The sequence below is a fragment of the Dermacentor variabilis genome, chromosome 11 (genome assembly GCF_050947875.1).
Source record: "Dermacentor variabilis isolate Ectoservices chromosome 11, ASM5094787v1, whole genome shotgun sequence".
Lineage (NCBI taxonomy): Eukaryota > Metazoa > Arthropoda > Arachnida > Ixodida > Ixodidae > Dermacentor > Dermacentor variabilis.
Genome location: NC_134578.1, coordinates 60,248,736 through 60,267,572, shown reverse-complemented (window position 1 = coordinate 60,267,572; position 18,837 = coordinate 60,248,736). Strand labels below are relative to the sequence as shown.

General features: G+C 42.8%; 2 protein-coding genes across 2 annotated transcripts in view; both read left to right on the top strand.

Annotated features, from left to right (window-relative positions):
- The first annotated feature begins 247 nt into the window (after positions 1-247).
- Positions 248-18,837, top strand: part of LOC142564104 (uncharacterized) — a 61,322-nt gene continuing 42,732 nt past the window's right edge. Inside the window, exons 1-3 of the mRNA XM_075674958.1 lie at positions 248-297; positions 5,217-5,239; positions 6,118-6,189. Coding sequence (XP_075531073.1) covers positions 6,120-6,189 — 70 coding nt within the window. The 5' untranslated portion in view covers positions 248-297; positions 5,217-5,239; positions 6,118-6,119. The remainder of the gene's footprint in view (positions 298-5,216; positions 5,240-6,117; positions 6,190-18,837) is intronic.
- Positions 11,589-17,107, top strand: LOC142564765 (uncharacterized). The gene is made up of 4 exons (XM_075675913.1): positions 11,589-11,816; positions 12,407-12,559; positions 12,755-12,828; positions 13,533-17,107. The coding sequence occupies exons 1-4, from the start codon at positions 11,609-11,611 to the stop codon at positions 14,577-14,579; spliced, it is 1,482 nt and encodes a 493-aa protein (XP_075532028.1). The 5' UTR covers positions 11,589-11,608; the 3' UTR covers positions 14,580-17,107.

The window sequence follows — 18,837 nt, the reverse complement described above, 5'->3', positions numbered from 1 at the left end:
TCGTATCGAAAATGTCGCGTATATATCAGTTCAGTGTCAAGGGAGGTGGATGAAAGCAAACAGCCGCACTCGACGCTTGTTAATACATAAGCTGTTCAAGCCCCGAGCATCGTCACTACGTCTTTGAGTGACATTTCATTTGTATCTAAGGACAGCACTAAAAACTGCAAAAGGAAAGTTAGCATGCCGTGAGTTAAATAGCATCTGACGAAGAATTAGCCTGTGGACTCCGGTAAGTGTTATACTGCTCGGTCTTCTTTTTTTTCGCAACGTTATAGTTGGCAAAGAACAGTACCCGTACGATATGCAATGTATTATACGTTCCTAATTGATATTAGTTGCTTTTCTCTATGAATACTTAAACGACTTTATTTATTCCTTGTGCACTTTTGTGTTACTTCATTGTTTAGTGGTTTTTGTTCCTCCTGCGCACGCGTAAAACTGCGGATATAAAGCTGCACGAGTTGCGCGATTATCTTACTAATGTTCCTTTCTGTGAAATTGTGTATATATATATATATATATATATATATATATATATATATATATATATATATATATATATATATATATATATATATATATATATATATATATTATGCTTTGCCGTTGTAGGAAATATGGAATTCAAACTAGATTGCGTCGAATGCAGCATCGTTCAACATTAGATGTGGCCATCTGTTAGAGTAACCAAAACTGAGACAAGTGTTTGTTCGCAGGATGGACGGAAGTTTCTTCGTCAGTGTATACTTCCTTCACATATGGTACCACTACGTACCAACGTTAGTGAGAAGCATGAAGCATAATAATTCTTGAAACGAATCCGACCCGTCGTTCTCCTAACTAGAAATCTTTACGTGTCACTCCTGCGTCCAGAAAACTTCCATTTTGCGGCTATCGCTACTTACTACAATTATAGTGCCACTTTGCGACTGTACCGAGTGTTTCTGCGAAGGGTTTAGAATATATTAGAAATTGGCCATACCGAAATAAGTGAATTGTTTCTTTGGAGACACGCGTCAACGGTGGCGACCGTAGTGTGACGGTTTATGCGTGGTAATTAGTCGCTTATTAACAAAAAGTAGATTGCTGCGTTAAAAACTATTACTTCAGACGGGCTCACCGTAACTGGGCAACTGAAGCACGCTCTTCCTCTAGAGGCCATATGAGTTTTTGAAACGGGAAAATTGCGATTAACCGGGGAAGTGCGGCACGACGAAATTTGGCTATTAGAGCACGAAACCTAAACTGGCAGGTTGCAGCGGCCGCAAAGCCCCTCCCCTTGAAGAGGTGTTCTGCATAACGTCACCCAGCAGCGGGCAGACAGCAGGCTGTGGCTTCTTGCGGTCGCGGCGCGCTGGTCGCCCGCTGCTGGGTGACGTAAAGAGAAAGACGCCTTGAGGGGCGTGGCCTTCCCCCTCGCTGCGGCCTCCCTGTTTCAGTTTCGGGCGGTGCTGATGGCCAAGTTTCGCCTTACCACAGTTCCGCGGTAATCCCACTGTTCCAAATCCAAAAGTTGATAGTTCCTGCGGGGGGGGGGGGGGGAGAGCTCGCCTCAATTTCCCAATTACGCTAGGCCTGCTGAAACTGAACGTTCGAACGTTAACTATTAATGGAGTTACATAGATCGAGAACGAATACTCGTCACCTCGTTGTCAACAACTCTGATGGTATGTCACCAACGGAACCACCCTTTAACTTCGAAGCATCTATTTTAACATACTAGTTAATGTCTTCGTAGGAACACCCGGTATATAGTGGGCTTGGGGCGTGCTAAAGGCTAAGGACCAAATTCATTGGAGTCTTGTATCAGCATAAAGAGCAGCAACATCTTGCTTCAGCAAGCCAACATTGGCAACTATGACATCGATTCTAGGAATAGTAGAGGAGAGGTGTGGGTAGAATCCGCGAAAAGAAATAGACTCGGAATAATTATTACTTTCTTCAGAAAACGCAGTGATAGAAAGTAGACCTGGAATGCCCTAATGTCGAAACAACAAATGAAGTAGATTTCATACTCTCTTTGAATCTCAGCATAGTACAGGATTAAGAACTCTCGGTAGGGTTAAGGGATGGGATAATAGGTTACTAAAGCATAGGTTTGCTCTCAACGACGCCTTGAGGGGCGTGGCCTTGCCCTCGGGGCAGCCTCCCTGTTTCGTCTTCGGGCAGTGTCGATAGCCGAGTTTCGCCTTACCATGGTTCCACGGTAATCACAATATTCCCGATCCAAAAGTTGATAGTTCATGCACGGAGAGCTCACTTGAATTTCCCAATGATGCTAGGCTTGCTGAAACCGAACGTTTGAATGGTAATTGAAGGAGTTACATAATTAGTGACTGATTACTCGTCACCTCGCTGTCGGCAACCCTGGTGGTATGTCACTGAGAGAACCACCCTTTCATTTCAAAACCTCTACTTTTAAATATTACTTACCGTCTTCGTAGAAACAGCCGGTATATAGCAGGCTTGAAGTGTGCTAAAAGCTTAGGACAAAATTCATTGCACGCTTGTACCTGCATCAAGAGAAGCAAAATCTGGTTGCAATCATCCGCGAAAAGAAATAGACGAGGAATAATGAATACCTTCTTCAGAAAGAAAGCCGTAATAATGAAATAACAAATGAAGATTTCGTACTCTCTTTGAATCCCAGCATAGTGCAAGATTAAGAACTGCCAGGTAGGGTTAAGGAAAGAGATAATAGGTTACTAATGTATAGGATTTCTCTCAATTTGAAAAATGTGCAAAATTTCCACAGAATGAAATGAGGAAGACGAAACGTGGCATAGTACAGGGCGACACGCTTGCAGTAAATAATGAGCAGGCTAATGTCATCAGAAATTGTGATAATATAGCAAAAGCAGCAGAATACATCTATAATCATCTGCACAGTACGCAGAGTAGCCATGCAAGCTTCATTGGAAGCAGTGATGAACAGGATACAGAGGCTAGTGATCAGCTAGCGATAAAGTTAGAGGGGCCTTGCATGACATGCCCCGGGAAAAGCGGCATAAGATGGAATAACAGTCAATTTATTCAAAAATGAAGCAGATATTATGTCTAAAAAGGTTGCGGCTCCTTTTACGCAATGCTTTGCCACTTCAAAAACACCAGACAGCTGGAAGGATGTCCAGCATTATACTGATGCATAACAAGGGAGACGATAATGAATTGAAGAATTATGCACCAATTAGCCTCATTTCCGTATTGTTCAAAATATTCACCACGATAGTTTCCAATAGAATCAGAGCGACACTAGACTTCGATCAGACAAGACAAAAGGCTGCCTTCCGGAAGGAACATTTTGCATTTGCTCACGTCGATGCCACAACACGCAGAGTGCAATGCACCTCTTAAGAGTTTAGTAGATTACGAAAAGGTTTTTGATTCAGTAGAGATGGAAGCAATCACGGAGGCATTGGGTAATAAAGGAGTAAAGGAGGCATACGTGAATATCTGACGAAATGTCTACATAGATTCCACAGCTACCTCACTTCTCCACAAGAAAAGTAGAAAATTACCCATCAAGAAAGGCATTAGATAATGGGAGACCATCTCTTCAATGCTATTCACAGCAAGCTTGGAAGAAGTCGTCAGACTACTATACTGGGAAGTCTTAGAAGTGAAGGTCAACGGCGAATGTCACAACAATATTCGCTTTGCGCATTGCATTGCCCTGTTCTGCAACACAGGGGATAAACTGCGAAGAATGATCGAAGACCTTAAGCGAGAAAGTGTAGGAGCAGGGTCAAAGCCTTATACGCACAAGACAAAGGCAGCATTTAATGTCCTGGCAAGGGAACAAGAATTCATGATCGGCAGTCAGCCTCTAAAGCCAGTGCAGGGGTACGCTTAGCTAGGTCAATCACTCACAAAGAACCTTGATCAGTAGTGTGGAAAGCAGGGCGAGTTGCTGATTAATCCTCATACCGTGATGGGGAAGGAGCGCACTGACAAGGACACGGCGAATACACACAAGAATACACCACACTCGCTGCACTCGCAACATCTCTATTTCAGAACACACACTTCATATTTATATACCCGCGCACCGTCAGAGGTCAAAGATAAGCAAAACAAGATTCAAGGCACTTTCAAAGTCAATTGCCAGCGCACACTCGGCGGTCAAAGATAGGCAACATATTTATCATGGTGTGCAATCCTTTCCTTGTTTATTGCACCCTTAACAATTTTTTGTCCTGTTTGTTGCAAAATTTGTTACGGATGCCACAGAAAGGACAAGATTGCACACCATGACACGTATGTTGCCTATCTTTGACGGCCGAGTATGCGCGCCAAGTGGAATTGAAAGCGATTTTATTCTTGCCTTGCTTACCTTTGACGTCTGAGGGTGCGCAGGTGTTTAAATATGAAGTTTTTTTAAAAAATAAAGTGCTTGCGAGTACAGCGAGTGCTGTGTATTCCTGTACGTCTTCCCCTTGTCCTTGCCAGTGATATGCTTCACCAACACGATATGATGACCCTGATCATGAGAAGGAAACTTACAGAATAAAAATCGGTTGGGGTGCATGCGGCAGTTACAGAATTCTAAATGTGATCACACCATTTTAATTGAAAAGAAAAAAAGGACAATCGTTGCATTCTACTGGTGCTAACATATCCGGCAGAAGCTTTCAAGTTAACAAAGAAGCTCAAGAACAGCGACCGCGCAAAGAGCGATAGAACAAAAAATGTTAGGCGTAATGTGAAGAGAAAGGAAGAAAGCGGTGTGGATCAGAGAGAAAACAGGGATAGTAGATACTCTTGTTGACATTAGGAGCAAGAAAATGGAGCTGGGCAGGTCATGTAAGGCATGGAACAGATAGTCGGTGGGGCATTCTAGTTACAGAATGCGTGCGAAGGGAAGAAAAGCGCAATCGAGTACGGCAGAAAATTAGGTGAGGTCATGAAATTAGCATATTTGCAGGCTCAAGTTGGAATCAGCTAGCGCAAGCCGGGGGTGATTGCAGATCACTGGGAAAAGCCTTGGCCGTGCTGCAGACGTAAAAATAGGCTGATTATGATGATGATGAGGATAACGACGAAACGATACTCAGAAGTATTCAAGATGTGATCCGCTAAAAACATTACAGATGTTTGGGATGAGCATCTATGCGTATTGATTACCATAACCGCAAATTAATCTTTTCTAATTGCAGCATCCGTGTGTTGTTTCCGACAAGAAATACATTATTTCTGTTATCTTGTTATTTCAGGTTTCCAGTGCTATTCTTACAAGATTTGCCCCACTTTCTCAATTTATCAATATGTTACAATGCGTAATAGAGTGACTTCCTATATTTGTGAAGGATTTTTTACCATTCCTGGTCAGGCGCAACAGAATCTTCCTGCTGTAAGTCACTTGAATTTACGACTCGTAAGAAAGTCTCCATGTAACAGAATTATGTTTTCGAGTATATTCAATAAACAATCCGACGCTGTAACGTCTGTAGAATGTGCATAAGTCACACTTGAAATATTTTGGGCCTATTTTACCTTGAACAAATTCAATTAGTCGAGTAGCTTCCTTGCGCTACCTAGAAGGCTTGCATTCTTGTTGAAAATCATTTTTGCCGAAACAGCCCTCGACGCTCGACGCGGTACGTCGACGCCCGATTCTCTACGACACAGGACCTTTAACGCTTTAATGTTAAAGTGAATTGCACATGCGTCATTACTCGAAAGTAACGAATTCTACCGAAATATAAGAGCTGTTGAACCGGCATATATCACACAGGCGTGCAATTGCTGCCGGCACGATTGCACAGTGACTTCTGTTTACTCAAAGTCCAGGTAAAGATGTGCATTTATCGCTGTCTTTATGCCTAGTTACAAAGCAAAACGTATTTAATGAATCTTGGAAAAAGCTTTTCTCGTTGTTCTTATATATTCCTAGGAGAAATGTACTTTTGTTTGACATTACTGCTAATTACTGGACGTATTGCCTCATGGGTTAAGTATTAACTGGTTTAGACCTTATAATTTCTTTATTGCTATTTTATAAATAATCTGGCGCAACCTGTGTCTGGCCAGTGTTCCGCCAAAGTAAGCACTTGAGAAGGAATCAGTCTGCTGTGAGTAATAACGAAGTGTATTTTTCTCTGACTATGTCTCCAGTCATGGCCAGGAGGTTGTGGCACACCGTCGGTTTTGTCTCATTCACGTGCCTCCTCTTCATTCGAACTATCGGTGAGTGCTTATCAAGTTTGCGTGAACCAAGCAGTTGTAATTGTCAGGCAATGAATGCCTATTTTGGTGTGCTAATTTTCGCACGTTCAGGCACTCTGTAAGTTTGGAAAGTTGGCGAAATGGTGCCATTGTTTGAGTTAGAAAAGGTACTCAGTGGTGTGCCGGAAATACTAAATCAGTTTCTGATAACTGCAACGGCTCTATATCAGGGACGTAACTGTTATGGTGCTGCACGCAGCTTTCTGATGCCGCACACATCCGGCCACCCTCCTTTACACGGATCTGGTTATAAGCAGCAGCCATTGCATTGTCTTTGAAATTACAATGCACCCTTATGTTTGGTTTGGTGGCCGCCAGGCTTCTGCCTAGCCACTTGCCATGTAATAAAACCCTCTCCTTTGAACTTCTGATGTCCTTCATGCAGGACGGCAACACCTTGACCTGTGAGCTGAAAATAAGGAAGACGGCAAGAAGACTCTCTCTGTAGACACAAGAAGCGTAGCGATAGGTTCAGGCAATGCTCATACGCTCAGGTGAAAATTCAGCCACGTAAATACCTGGAAAACGCTGCTTACTAGTGATAACGGGGATCTTGAGGTCTTAATAATAATCTCACACCGATGTGGGTGCACCGTGTAGATTTCATTCTCTGTTGCCATATCTCGTTAGCGAAGTCGCAACGCCCGGCTACGTCCTTGTCTGCAGTACAGGTACACACACTGATACGCAACTTCAAAATGACAAAATAGGAAGCATTTGGTGTTGTATACCGTGATAGTCTTTAAGAAAGGCCTCCACTGTTCTATATAATCAGAATAAAAAGAAGAATCCGATAGCAAGGATTGTGATCTACGACAGAACGGAGCCTGTAGAAGGTATGATCTTAGTTTTGTACACTTGAAACTGTCCAATCTAGGCCCCAGCCATTCTCGCTGATAAGCTAGATTAAAAGGGCGGGCACAAATTAACACTTCTTCGATGCTTTCGGCAGTGAACACAACTTCCTGAATAAGCATTTACGCTTATTAACTTTGCACCACATGGGGTAATTGTAAAATGGAAGCCTAGAAGCAGAGAAGTCGTGTCTGCTTAGTAGAAATCCTGTAACCAACCCCATTTTCTAGATGTGCGAGCTTAAAGCATGGTACCAAATACGTTGCTTTTCCAGTTAACATATTCGCCAAAGTTTCTTTTTAACAGTTCAGGACAATCTTATCTCGAACGCCGAGGCATTTCTATAGGAAATTTCTGAGACAGGGATGCTAGTCTAAAATTTCTACTAAGTATACAAGATTTCTCAACAACTCGGCTTCAGTTTCGAGGTGACTGCTAGTGCAGCAAAAATAGCAATTGAAAGCTAATTAGCACATCTCGCAAAATAGCATATTTTCCTTAATTAACCAAATATTGTTATAGCTTGTTTCTGCTAATACTCGCCTAGGCTCGTAGCATATCTCCCGCAGGGACCTAGATATGACATTTTCCTTTAAAAAACTGATCTTTCAAATAAAAAGAAACACCTTGTATAACAGAGGCTAGCCTATAGCAGCTTAGAGCGCTCGGCACTCATAACATAGCGCCAGATCCGACACCTTTCGTCATTATAATATCAGCGATAGGAAATCAGCCACTCTGGGGACCTACGATCGAGTCACAATGACGGGATCATGGTTAAGTTTAGGACTACGGCCGCGCACGGTGTCGTGGTAAACTCTCCCCCTTCTACCGTATGTTGGGCTGACTGCAGGCTATGACCCATGGTATTGAGTTTGAAGCTTCGAAGAACGAAAGAGAAAAGAAAGCGGATTGTGCAACTGAATGATGGAGCCAGTTGTGTCGATTCTGCCGGCAAGCTTCAAATTCTCTCGCTAGGAAATCAGCAAGTCGCCAAAATTTGCCTTCGTCATTGGCTGCTTCACAAATACAACCGCTACTCGGAGGCACCATGCTGGAATGTCAGTAGCACGCAAAAGGATTCTCCCTCATACGACAAGAAGAATGGGGAGAAACAAGCAATTTCTAGAAACATGGTATTAAAGGTATAGGTTACAAATAGGGACAATTATTCCCTAGTCAAAGTTGGGTGAGCATAGAAAGTGATTTTCAGCGTGTGGTGACTATAAGAGAGTAGTGAGGTGGGGCTGCATGTACACACAGCTTCTACCACTGAGAATTTTCCGACGAGCATCGCGTCGAAGCGCGAATTTGCACAAAATAGCAAGAACGACATCGCAATGCTCTAGCGGAAGAAGGGCAGCTCTCTCAGCATACTGGGTGTGGTGATCAACAAAAACCAAGAGTCGATTGCTTCCCCGACGCAAGGCGAGGGACGGTTCCTAAAGGTCGGTGCTGACGTTGTGAAACGACGAACACTTCGAAAGCACGCATGTGGAAGCCAGCGTTGCTGACTCATGCCAGAGCTTGGAGGATTCAGCGATGTCGTAAAAGTAACATCAGCAGATGTTTTCAGCAACGAAAACCGTTGTTATGAATCATGGACTCAAAAAATGGCAGGGAGACTACAAAGTCACAGAGGCGTGATTCCAGCCCATGATGTCTTATTCGAGAAATTATCCCAGCCCATCATATCTCACAAATGAAGCTTGTGGACATTTATTTCGGCCACAGCATTTCCAAGATGTCGTAGATGACAGACCACTCTATTCCACCACGTGCACAGTCAGTGATGGTGCTTTCATTGCAAAAAGGCTAATCCGACTGACATCCTTGCAGGAAGAAGTTGCAGTTATGGAGATATCGCCGTGCGTAACCACCCTGGTAATGCACGTGGCTGGTACTTCAGTGTTATGCATTTTGGTGAAGTAATGTAGAAGGCCACATAGAGATAGGGCTATATTACCGTGTTTTTGACACGCATCTCCAGTATGACGGAAACTACAGCGCCCGTGTCATCAAGTGTAAACATAGCTGCTCCTGCAGCTTGTACTCCACTAACACTTTGTAACGACAGCAGACGCCTTGAAACTTTTGACAATGCTGCAGTTCTTGCTAGTAGAGCTGTGGTACTTATTTCGCCGGGTTGGGTGGTGAGTGACAATGAACAAGGGACAAAGAAGTGCGTAACCACGATCGTAACCTATGGATGCTGATGTGCTCACAAGCGGGTCCAAATCTTGTTGACAAATTAGGAACAACATCCTAGTAATCAACACTAACAGGTGACTCAACAATATCATACAAACGCGGTAGGTAGTGGTGACCTTAGCCGGCTGTATGCCCATGAGGATTTGATCGCGCGATCTCGTGCTTAGCAGCCCGACACCATAGCCACTAAGCAACCATGGTGGGTTGAATCTACAGTTGCAACAAACCTGTTGGCTAGACGTCACCTGCCAAGGCCTCATTCTCGTATGAACTTGTGGCACAGCCATAGAAGATAGCTCAACATCAGTGTGTGATCGCAGAGTTGCCAGAAGAATATGCATGCCGGCTAGTTTAGAGATTTTTTTACTTATCCCGTCAACCTGGTTTCAGTTACAATCAACGCGTCAGGTTCATGCTCGGGAACGATGCTTTCAATATCCGCGATTTTATTCAGAACCACACGTGCATTTAAAGTAATAACCGAGCACCTCGAAGAACCTTCGTTTTCTCAGGTTGTTGTATTTATTGCCTGACCGACAAGTGCGCAGGCAACGCTTCCTTGATGCACTAGCTTCATCGAAGAAGTACGCCTCCATGTAAATAAAAAAGCTTATTGTGAATAAGACTACCACGTCCTTCGCCGCTTTGCATATCACTTCTCGTGTTTTACCATAAACGCTTCCCACAGCAAAGCACATGCTTCGAGAAATCTTTACGGACCTAAATGGTCGTTCATTTCGACTTTGAGCAGTTCCTCAATATATGCCTCTTTTCGTAAAATGGCACGTTCAAACTTTACTCTTGCTTCTTTGCGAGCGACTAGTCATTTTGTGTAATCATCTATATGTTCTGCAGTTCAACTGACGTGTTATTCAGCTGCCACCGTAGTTCATTTAATGCTGAGATTGCGCCACTGGCAGTTTGTGACATCATCGAGATTATCGGAAAGGATACTTAAAAAATTAAATTTTGGGGTTTTACGTGCCAAAACCACTTTCTGATTATGAGGCACGCCGTAGTGTGGGACTCCGGAAATTTCGACCACCTGGGGTTCTGTAACGTGCACCTAAATCTAAGTACACGGGTGTTTTCGCATTTCGCCCCCATCGAAATGCGGCCGCCGTGGCCGGGATTCGATCCCGCGACCTCGTGCTCAGCAGCCTAACACTATAGCCACTGAGCAGGAAAGGATTTTAAGTTGGGGGGGGAGGTTCTGCTAACTCATAAACCACCTTTTACGTTTTAGTGACCATTGGAAGGACAGATTCAAATTTAGTTAGTTTCACTTCAAAACTCGTAATGGAATTTTCGTTTTTTTTTCTTCGTTTACTTATACACATACATCACAGCCTCCAACTGGAGTATTGCCTGAGGTTGGTAAGAAAAACAGCATACAGCGAAAGCAGGAGCACATGACTAACAACAGATCAAACAAGTGAAATAACAGTGACGGCAGCGCGAATCAACAAGGTAGGAGAAGAATAGTCACCACAAGCGCTTACTTGCAACTAATGGCTTATTCAAACAACTCTCTATTTAAAACCAAGCGGAACAGACTGCGCATTTGCCACAAGTGAACAAAAGTTCACTTCACACATGTGAAAATGAGAAAAACAAGTGACGACAATTGAAAGCAGACGAAAATGACAAAGCGCCGGCATCATATAAAAACACGTCACTCAGGCAGCGTTCATCGCGCCTCTAGCAAATTTATCTATCTCAGCGGTAATGCCCCTGAAGGCACACTAATGCATAGTTCACCAGTTTTCTGGATGAAGAGTGCATTATTTCTCGTGCGAAATTATTTTTCTTTTTAAAGAAAACAATTAGCGTGCCCCAAAATGGCAAACAAATGCAAGACACAGAAGTACTATGCTGTTTGTTTTTCTTTGCAGCATTTCTTCAAACAGGGATAAAAAAAAACATTTTATACACTTAGATTTGACAATGGCAAAGTAAAGCAAGCAGCCCGCGGTAACTGCCGTTCTACAGCCTCATTTATTGTACCGTCGCGTCATGCGTATAAGTAAGCTTATTGCGGTACTGTTACACTACGTTCGTTCCTTTGTTTTGACAAGTGCTCTTTAGCGAACGTGAAAACAATGCAAAAAACCTACTTCAAACGCGTAGGTAGACGGTCCGATTAATGTGGCTATCCGCTATTCGCAAGTTCCGCAGACTGTCACGCCACCCCGCGGTCACCGGCGAATTTTTTTCAAAGAGTATAGGACTAACTGCAGGTGGTGCGACGGTAGCGCATTTGCTTGCTTTCTTCATGGCGGTTAGTAGGCTTGGTCACCGTGGGCTTAATGGTATGAATAAATTCAAGAGCAATCGCATGTGCTGCGTGCCGCAATGCACCAACAGAGCTGCAAGCGACGTGAGCCTCCACTCGTTCCCCAAAGATGCGGCAAAGAAGAAAGAATGGGTTGTGAAGTTGAGAATTGGCAAGCCGGTCACACCACCGATGAAAGTGTGCAGTGCGCATTTCGTCGGAAGTGACTTCTTCTGGAGCCAAGTAGGTAAGAAAACGAAATTCCTTTACTTATGTGCATTATTTTATTTCTTTTCCTACGGATAATTGATGTGTTAGTTCGAAAAGTAGAGCCGCGGAGTGTATTGCAGCAGCGCGAACAGCGGCGTGGCTTTGTGTGGTGGCCGGGTGAAGCTCGAGCTGCGCACTTGTGGCCAGCGAAACGAGAACATACGAGCATTTAAGATAGAAACTCACATGTTTGTAGCACTTTGACGCAACTCTAGAGGAATGCTACAGTATGGGCGGGTGTAGTGAGCATTTGACCGTGTTTCACCGGCAGCAGCCCGTAGTGTGGTCGCAGTTATGTCTCGTCCCGCCAGAACCGCATGTGTTTACGTTCTGGGTTGCGCGCCGTGCGATAACGCGCGCCTGAGCTCTAGCTGCGCACTTGCGCCAGCGCAAAGAGAACATATGAGTGTTTAAGGCAGTAATAGTTATGCTTCAGAAAGTTATGGCTTGGAGGATACAGACACCAGATAATGTGTAGTGCAGGATAGCAATAGTTCATTCATACCTTTAGACAACGGTTTGCAAAGAATGCTCCTCAGTGAAACTAGCTCGTTTTTCGGTATGCAGACCCGCAGGTGTGGAAGCCTGCTAGGCGACGACTGAAGTTGACAGCTGTGCCGTCCCAATGTTTACCTGTACGGCCTCATGACAGAATGAACTTGTCTAGGATGCAAGCAGCCAAAGAACGTAACAAACGTGCATCTGCAAGGCATTCTCAAGGTTTGTATCATTTGAATACGTGTGTTTATACTAGCAACATTATCATCTGGCGTTTAACCCATCTGTGCCCATTATTATAAACGTGAACTTACTGTGAACAATCAGTAGTTTTCTTTGTAGCTTAAAACAGACATTGACAGTTGTACTATGACCATGAATAGGCACTTCTCTCATGGTAACAAAAATTGTGATTAGTTTGTGCAGGAGCGACTTTCAAGACCAAAGGAGTGTCTGGGCACAACAGCATTCCATATGAAGACCAGATGGAGGTAAGATACACAAGTGCCACATTGATGTCTATCAGAGCCATTATTTACCGCTATATTTGTGTACAGTGATGCACTGCTTTGTTTACATTCTATGCAGATGTAAATTCAAGGTGATGACATTGTTATGTTGGAGTAATTTCTGTTAACAACGAATTGCTGCTGTATGAGCTTGTATGAAGGCTATCAGTGTAAGAGATTCATTGGAAATTAGGGCAGTTTCAAAGTGCAGTTATGCAATTAATGCATGCCTATCTGATCAGCAATGTATGTGACGTACAGCATTCCTAACCAGAACCACTGCATAAAAAAAATGTTGAAGAAATGACAATTGTCACCTATTCTGCATCATCTTCCAGGGAACTTAGTTTTGTTTTTACTGCACTCTGCTGTGTTGTTTGCCATTGTACATAAGTGGCAGTCTGCTAACAGAAGGGCCTTTGCGAGTCAAGGCGGTCACAATGTTGCAGTAAATTTATGTATTTAAATATTATTCATTAGCAACATCACTTGTTTGCAGTAGTTCACACACATATTTCACAGTTATTAGTGTGTGTTATGCTTGGCTGCTGTTCATAAACTATCATGGACTGGGCTTGGAGACAAGGAACGTTATCTAGGTAGCGCAGTAAAATAATGACAAGACCTTTGCATGGTGTGCTGTCTCACATTGAGTGCATATATTTTGTTACTGTTTACTGGTACAGGTGGAGCAGTCAAGCCATGAAGCTACTAGAGAATCTGGAGCTGGGGCTGACACGATACATAAGGAAGAAGATGCAGTGGAGGCCCTTCTGCAACTTGCAGCATCAGGCAATGACAAGAATCAAGCCGAAAAATCTGTGCAGGTGGATTCCTTGTCCATTGTAAGCAAGAAGTTAAACCTTGCAGAGTTGCTGTCTACAGACAATGCTGTTCGAGCGTTCACAGGTGTTCAGTCAGTTAAAACTTTTCATTCCATTTGCAGTGAGGTGGCTGCAATTGACAATAATAGCTCTGAGGTGTCCGTGCTTGAGCGTGTTGCACTTGTCCTTGTGCGCCTAAAGACTTGTCTTCCATTTCATTGCTTAGGTGCCTTATTTAACATAAGCAAAACAACTGTGCACAGGCTCTTTTACTGCACGTTGTGCAGTCTTGCTGCAGTCTTGGAATGTGCCATTCCTTGGTCCACAACAGAGGAAATACAAAAAAACATGCCACTTTGCTTTTCAGATTTCTCAGAGGTGCGCGTCATTCTCGACTGCACAGAGGTTGAGGTAGAAAAGAGTCACTGTGCTTCATGCAGAATACTTACATACTCCCACTATAAGGGAACACATACAGCTAAAGTCCTTGTGGGTGTATCACCTGCAGGTCTCATAACCTTCGTAAGCAGTGCTTTTGGTGGTAGGGCTTCTGACAAGGCTTGCGTAGAGAAATCAGAGGTACTTCAGAAGCTGACAAGCTTTCAGGATGACGTCATGGTTGATAAGGGATTTAATATAGATGACATCTGCACAAAGCTAGGGCTGGGTATTATACAACCCCCTTTCTTGCGTTCTCAGCAGCAATTCTCAGCTGCAGATGCAAGCAAAACACTGAAAATCGCTAGAGCACGCGTTCATGTTGAAAGAGCGATCCAGAGAATGAAGGTTTTCAAAGTACTCAAGGGCCCAGTGCCTTGGGAAATGACAGGGGCGCTTGACCAAATATTCACGGTAATAGCAGGTATTGTTAATCTGTCGACCCCAATACTGTCTGATATAAGGTTCTGAAAACCTTTGCCATTTTCAAGATAAGACGCAGCAATGAAAAATTCTTGTGCTTGCAAGCGATTCGCTGATGATATTGCCTTGCTTAGTAACTCAGGGGACCAACTACAATGCATGCTCACTGACCTGGAGAGGCAAAGCCGAAGGGTGGGTCTAAAAATGCCGACATGAACTGCCTTCGCACCGAAAGTCTGTCGAGGCTTTGTTGACATTTTTACGTAGCAGTGGCCTATTGGAAAGACTGTAATGACCCGCTCCCCCCTTCTTTCTTTAAGCCTTTCTTTTTTGTCCCCTGCTCTTCTTTCAGTCTTTCCCTTTCCCTAGTGCAGGGTAGCCAACTGGAGGCTTTAACTCCGGTTAACCTCCCTGCTTTTCTCTCATTTTCATCTCTCTCGCCTGAAAATCTTCACTGAATCTACTGTTCCAGAACTGTGAGCCAGAAGTCAAAAGCCTGTTTGTTTTGATGTACTTTAAAATGTATGCTTTGCTGGGATACCTAAAGTGCAAGGACGTATGTTTAATTTGCTACCATTCTGCTGTGCATGCTACTGTTGGTTTCATACATTGCAAGCAGCACTGCAAACACTACAGAGAGTTTGTGGTGACGCTTGGTCATGGCAGTAATGCGCTGAGCAGTAATAGTGCCTTTGAATATAGAAATGAGGAGATCCTGTGATTGTTCAAAACAATGTGCTCTCATGCCATCCACCCAAGTAAGTCGGTGTCGAGCAGTGTGCTCCAAGTTTGTTGAGTTGACATATTCCTGATATTAAACATGCTTATGCCGACAAAAAAAAACAGTTCAAATATTACAAGCAGTATAATTTTTACATGCAACCCGCCATGGTAGTTTAGCGGGTAAGGTATTGTGCTGCCGAGCTCGAGAAGTGGTTTCGCTCTCCAGCCCAAGCGGCTGGGAAACGAAAATTTCATTAAATTTAATTTTTAAATGTTACATGCCTAAGTTTATTGAGGTTATACATGTTGCCATACCAATGCAAAACAGTACAGGATAGTTTACGCATTGTGCTGTTATTCTGCAAGGAAATTGAAATAAAACACCGCTTGGGTAGTATTGCTGATGTTGATGTGCCCATTGTTGCTATTTGAGATATTTCTGTATGCGATTACTGCGATGACAGATTACTTCCATTTTACCAAACATGTCTACTTGTACTTGCTTATGTGGTTCTTTTTGCATACAAATAGTGCCTGCCGACAAGAATTTGCGTAATCAGTTCATATCACTTGCAAACAGCTCTTTTCCCGTTACGTTTACACATGTAATTTTACTTGTTTCAGTATGTTTGTGTTCAGAAAGAGGACATGGCGTGTGTTAATTTTTCGCGATATTAGCGCGAAAGATCCTTCATTTCAGGCTGTCAAGCAATGAAAACACATTTTTTCCTGGTCTTCCTTCTTAAGTAAAACACATTCTTTACCTTGCGATTTCATTCTCTGCATTTGTATGTAAAAAGTGTACACTCTAGCTGCCATGTAAAGGGAGAGCAATCCTGCCAAGCTGCGAGCTCCGTAGCATTTTTTGGCTACTCATTGTATGTTTTGTTTAAGAATAAATTCAAATTCAGACTGAACAAACCATGTGAAGTTGGGACTAGCAGGGACCAGTGACTGTTTGATACTCACACATACTTTATTTGTAAAATTATGCTGGAACAGAGCAACAAATACAGAAAAAAATGACTTTGTAGAATAACCCGCATTTCCATTAGTTCGTCCACGACAGTGCAACAAATACAAAGAGTTGGGCCAGGGCCTTCACAACCCTTTCATGTAGTCCCCTATCTGTTTCAATAAAGCAACAGGCACAAGGAAAGAAGTACAGGTTGCTTTTGAGGCAGGCTGGCACATGACGTTCACGTTGGCAGGTTTCCTGCGTCAAGACATGTTTAGGATCCACACTGCGCACTTACTGCTGTTGTAGCTGTCCAGTAAATTTGCTCTGACCATTTTTCATTACAACTGAATTCTAAAAAAAAGAGTTGGTGTACTTATTTCAGTTTAAATTAAAAATGCTGAAGCCTACTCACATTTTAGTACTAGTATGATGCAAAGATTAAACACTTCTTTCTAGGCCAAGCTTATATCTGCTTGCCATGAGTCAATATTCGCTGCCTTCTAGCCAACAGAGCTATCTTCTCATTGAATTCTCTATTTTTTCCTACACAATCGTGGTGTGGTTAGCTAAGTTTACTACAACTTGACAGAGACCTTGTAACCAGTCACAAAGCAGGGCTCGACATCACAGCACTTGTAGTGCCCCACTTTGATGTACGTACATAGATATGAATATAAGCCACGTCTCAATAGAAACATAACAGATCACATATAAAGTAATAACATGAACACAGTATGTTGCACAAAACAGTACAGAAATGACTAAGGTGAAATGTCGCAAACAACAGTTGAATATTTTATAAACAGTATTTTAGTAATGCTGATGTCACTTGAAAACAGCCGAAAGTGGGACAAAATAGTATAAATAGGTACTGTACATGCCTCTCAACAAGTTAAAGCCTAAGCACGAACAAGATCTTCATGACAGAGTGGCTGCTGCATGACTAGCTACAAATATAAATAAATGGTTGCTGGAAAAAGATCCTAGTGGGAAAAAATGCAGCTTTCGACTTGTACACTGCAGGCACACGAAAAATGACCGTTCATAAATATCCCAGGCTGTAGCATTAAAACATAAAACAGTTACATACTAGGCTGCCATAAACATTAAACATTGCAAGCAAAAATTACAAGTCACGTAGGCTTTTTCTGCCAACTCGTGAAAAAAAGCTTGCATTGCCCGTTGTATTTCTGCACTGCTTGGTAACACTTGTGTTCTAACTTCTGATTATTTCTGATGTTTTGCTTAGCAGATGGAGAACAGTAACGAGACGTTTGCATTCAGCGGTTATGAAATATTTGAATATACGAAATAGTTCATTTTCGAGTATGAATAGCTAGTGTGTAGTATCCAGTATTATCCAGTGTAGTATTACAAACTTAGAGTATTTCCACACACTTGCAATTTACAGTATATAAAGCAAAGCATCCTGTAACATACTTGCACAATGACATTGCAACTGAATTGTGCCACACAATACACAGAGTACCACAGCTTTTCCTTTTGTGCAATGCTAAGGACTTAGGCACGTACTGATCTAAACGAACAAAGGTAACAATGAAGCATATCACAAGACAGTAGACTCGCTAGAGTGAAAATGAATGTTTCACGGCGCACTGCTCTTGCCGAAACATTCACTCTTATAGACTAGATTGCTCTACACAACTTTGTTGAAGATTTTTTAAGCACATGGCATGGCAAAGTGAGGGGTATGTACAGGCAACCGAGTCGTGGCACATTGCCGGAAAAATATTTTTGCTTTTCACTCCATGGTATATTAGACAAGGTGACCATTTTCAGAAGTTCCTGTGTCGTGAGGAACATAGGCAGTCTTTGGGGATAAGAGTAAATCAGGCTGTTTGTAAGAACACTACCTGAACAACCCAGCACTGACAACCTGATAGCAGGGGAAATTTCCTTGTAGCCCTCTCTTTCCTCTTGCATTTTATTGATGTCTCTGACTAGAATCCAGTGCACGGCGGCGTAAGAGATATTTAGATTGAATGAGCCTGCCAACGACATAACTGACCTGTGCCACACAATACACAGAGTATCACAGCTTTTCCTTTTGTGCAATGCTAAGGACTTAGGCATGTACTGATTTAAAGGAACAAAAATAACAATGAAGCATATCACAAGACAGTAGACTTGCTAGAGTGAAAATGAATGATTTAGGGCACACTGCTGTTGCCGAAACATTCACACTCTTATAGACTAGGTTTCTCTCAACAACTTTCCAGTTGGCAATGCTTATTCGAGTCATGCATGCTTAGCAAGCTCTGGAAGAAGATGCTTGAAGTAAACATACTGAAGCTTTCGCACAAGCTGGTCAATGTGTGCATTGGACCTTTGCACAGTAAGGATGAGCGATTCCACCTTTGAATAAACAATAAAATGAGCCACATTCAGATTCAAGATAAACATGCCAAGCTGAACCTGGGAGAAATATGAATGTCTGTGGTTCAGCACAAGATCCTCCCCATTTTGTTTCACATATTGGAGCTTCTTTTCACGAGCTAAGTCAGAAGCTTTGTGCAATTTCCCAAGAACTGGGCTTTTAACTTCGAGGAGAATGGCTGGTCTCCCACCCTGAAATGAAATGCCATCAGGACTGTAGCCAAG

Coding starts and splice junctions, on each gene's coding strand:
- LOC142564765 (XM_075675913.1), top strand. CDS start 11,609: ATGAATAAATTCAAGAGCAATCGCATGTGCTGCGTGCCGCAATGCACC. Junction 12,560..12,754: donor ATCTGCAAGGCATTCTCAAG/GTTTGTATCATT, acceptor AATTGTGATTAG/TTTGTGCAGGAGCGACTTTC. Junction 12,829..13,532: donor CATATGAAGACCAGATGGAG/GTAAGATACACA, acceptor TTACTGGTACAG/GTGGAGCAGTCAAGCCATGA.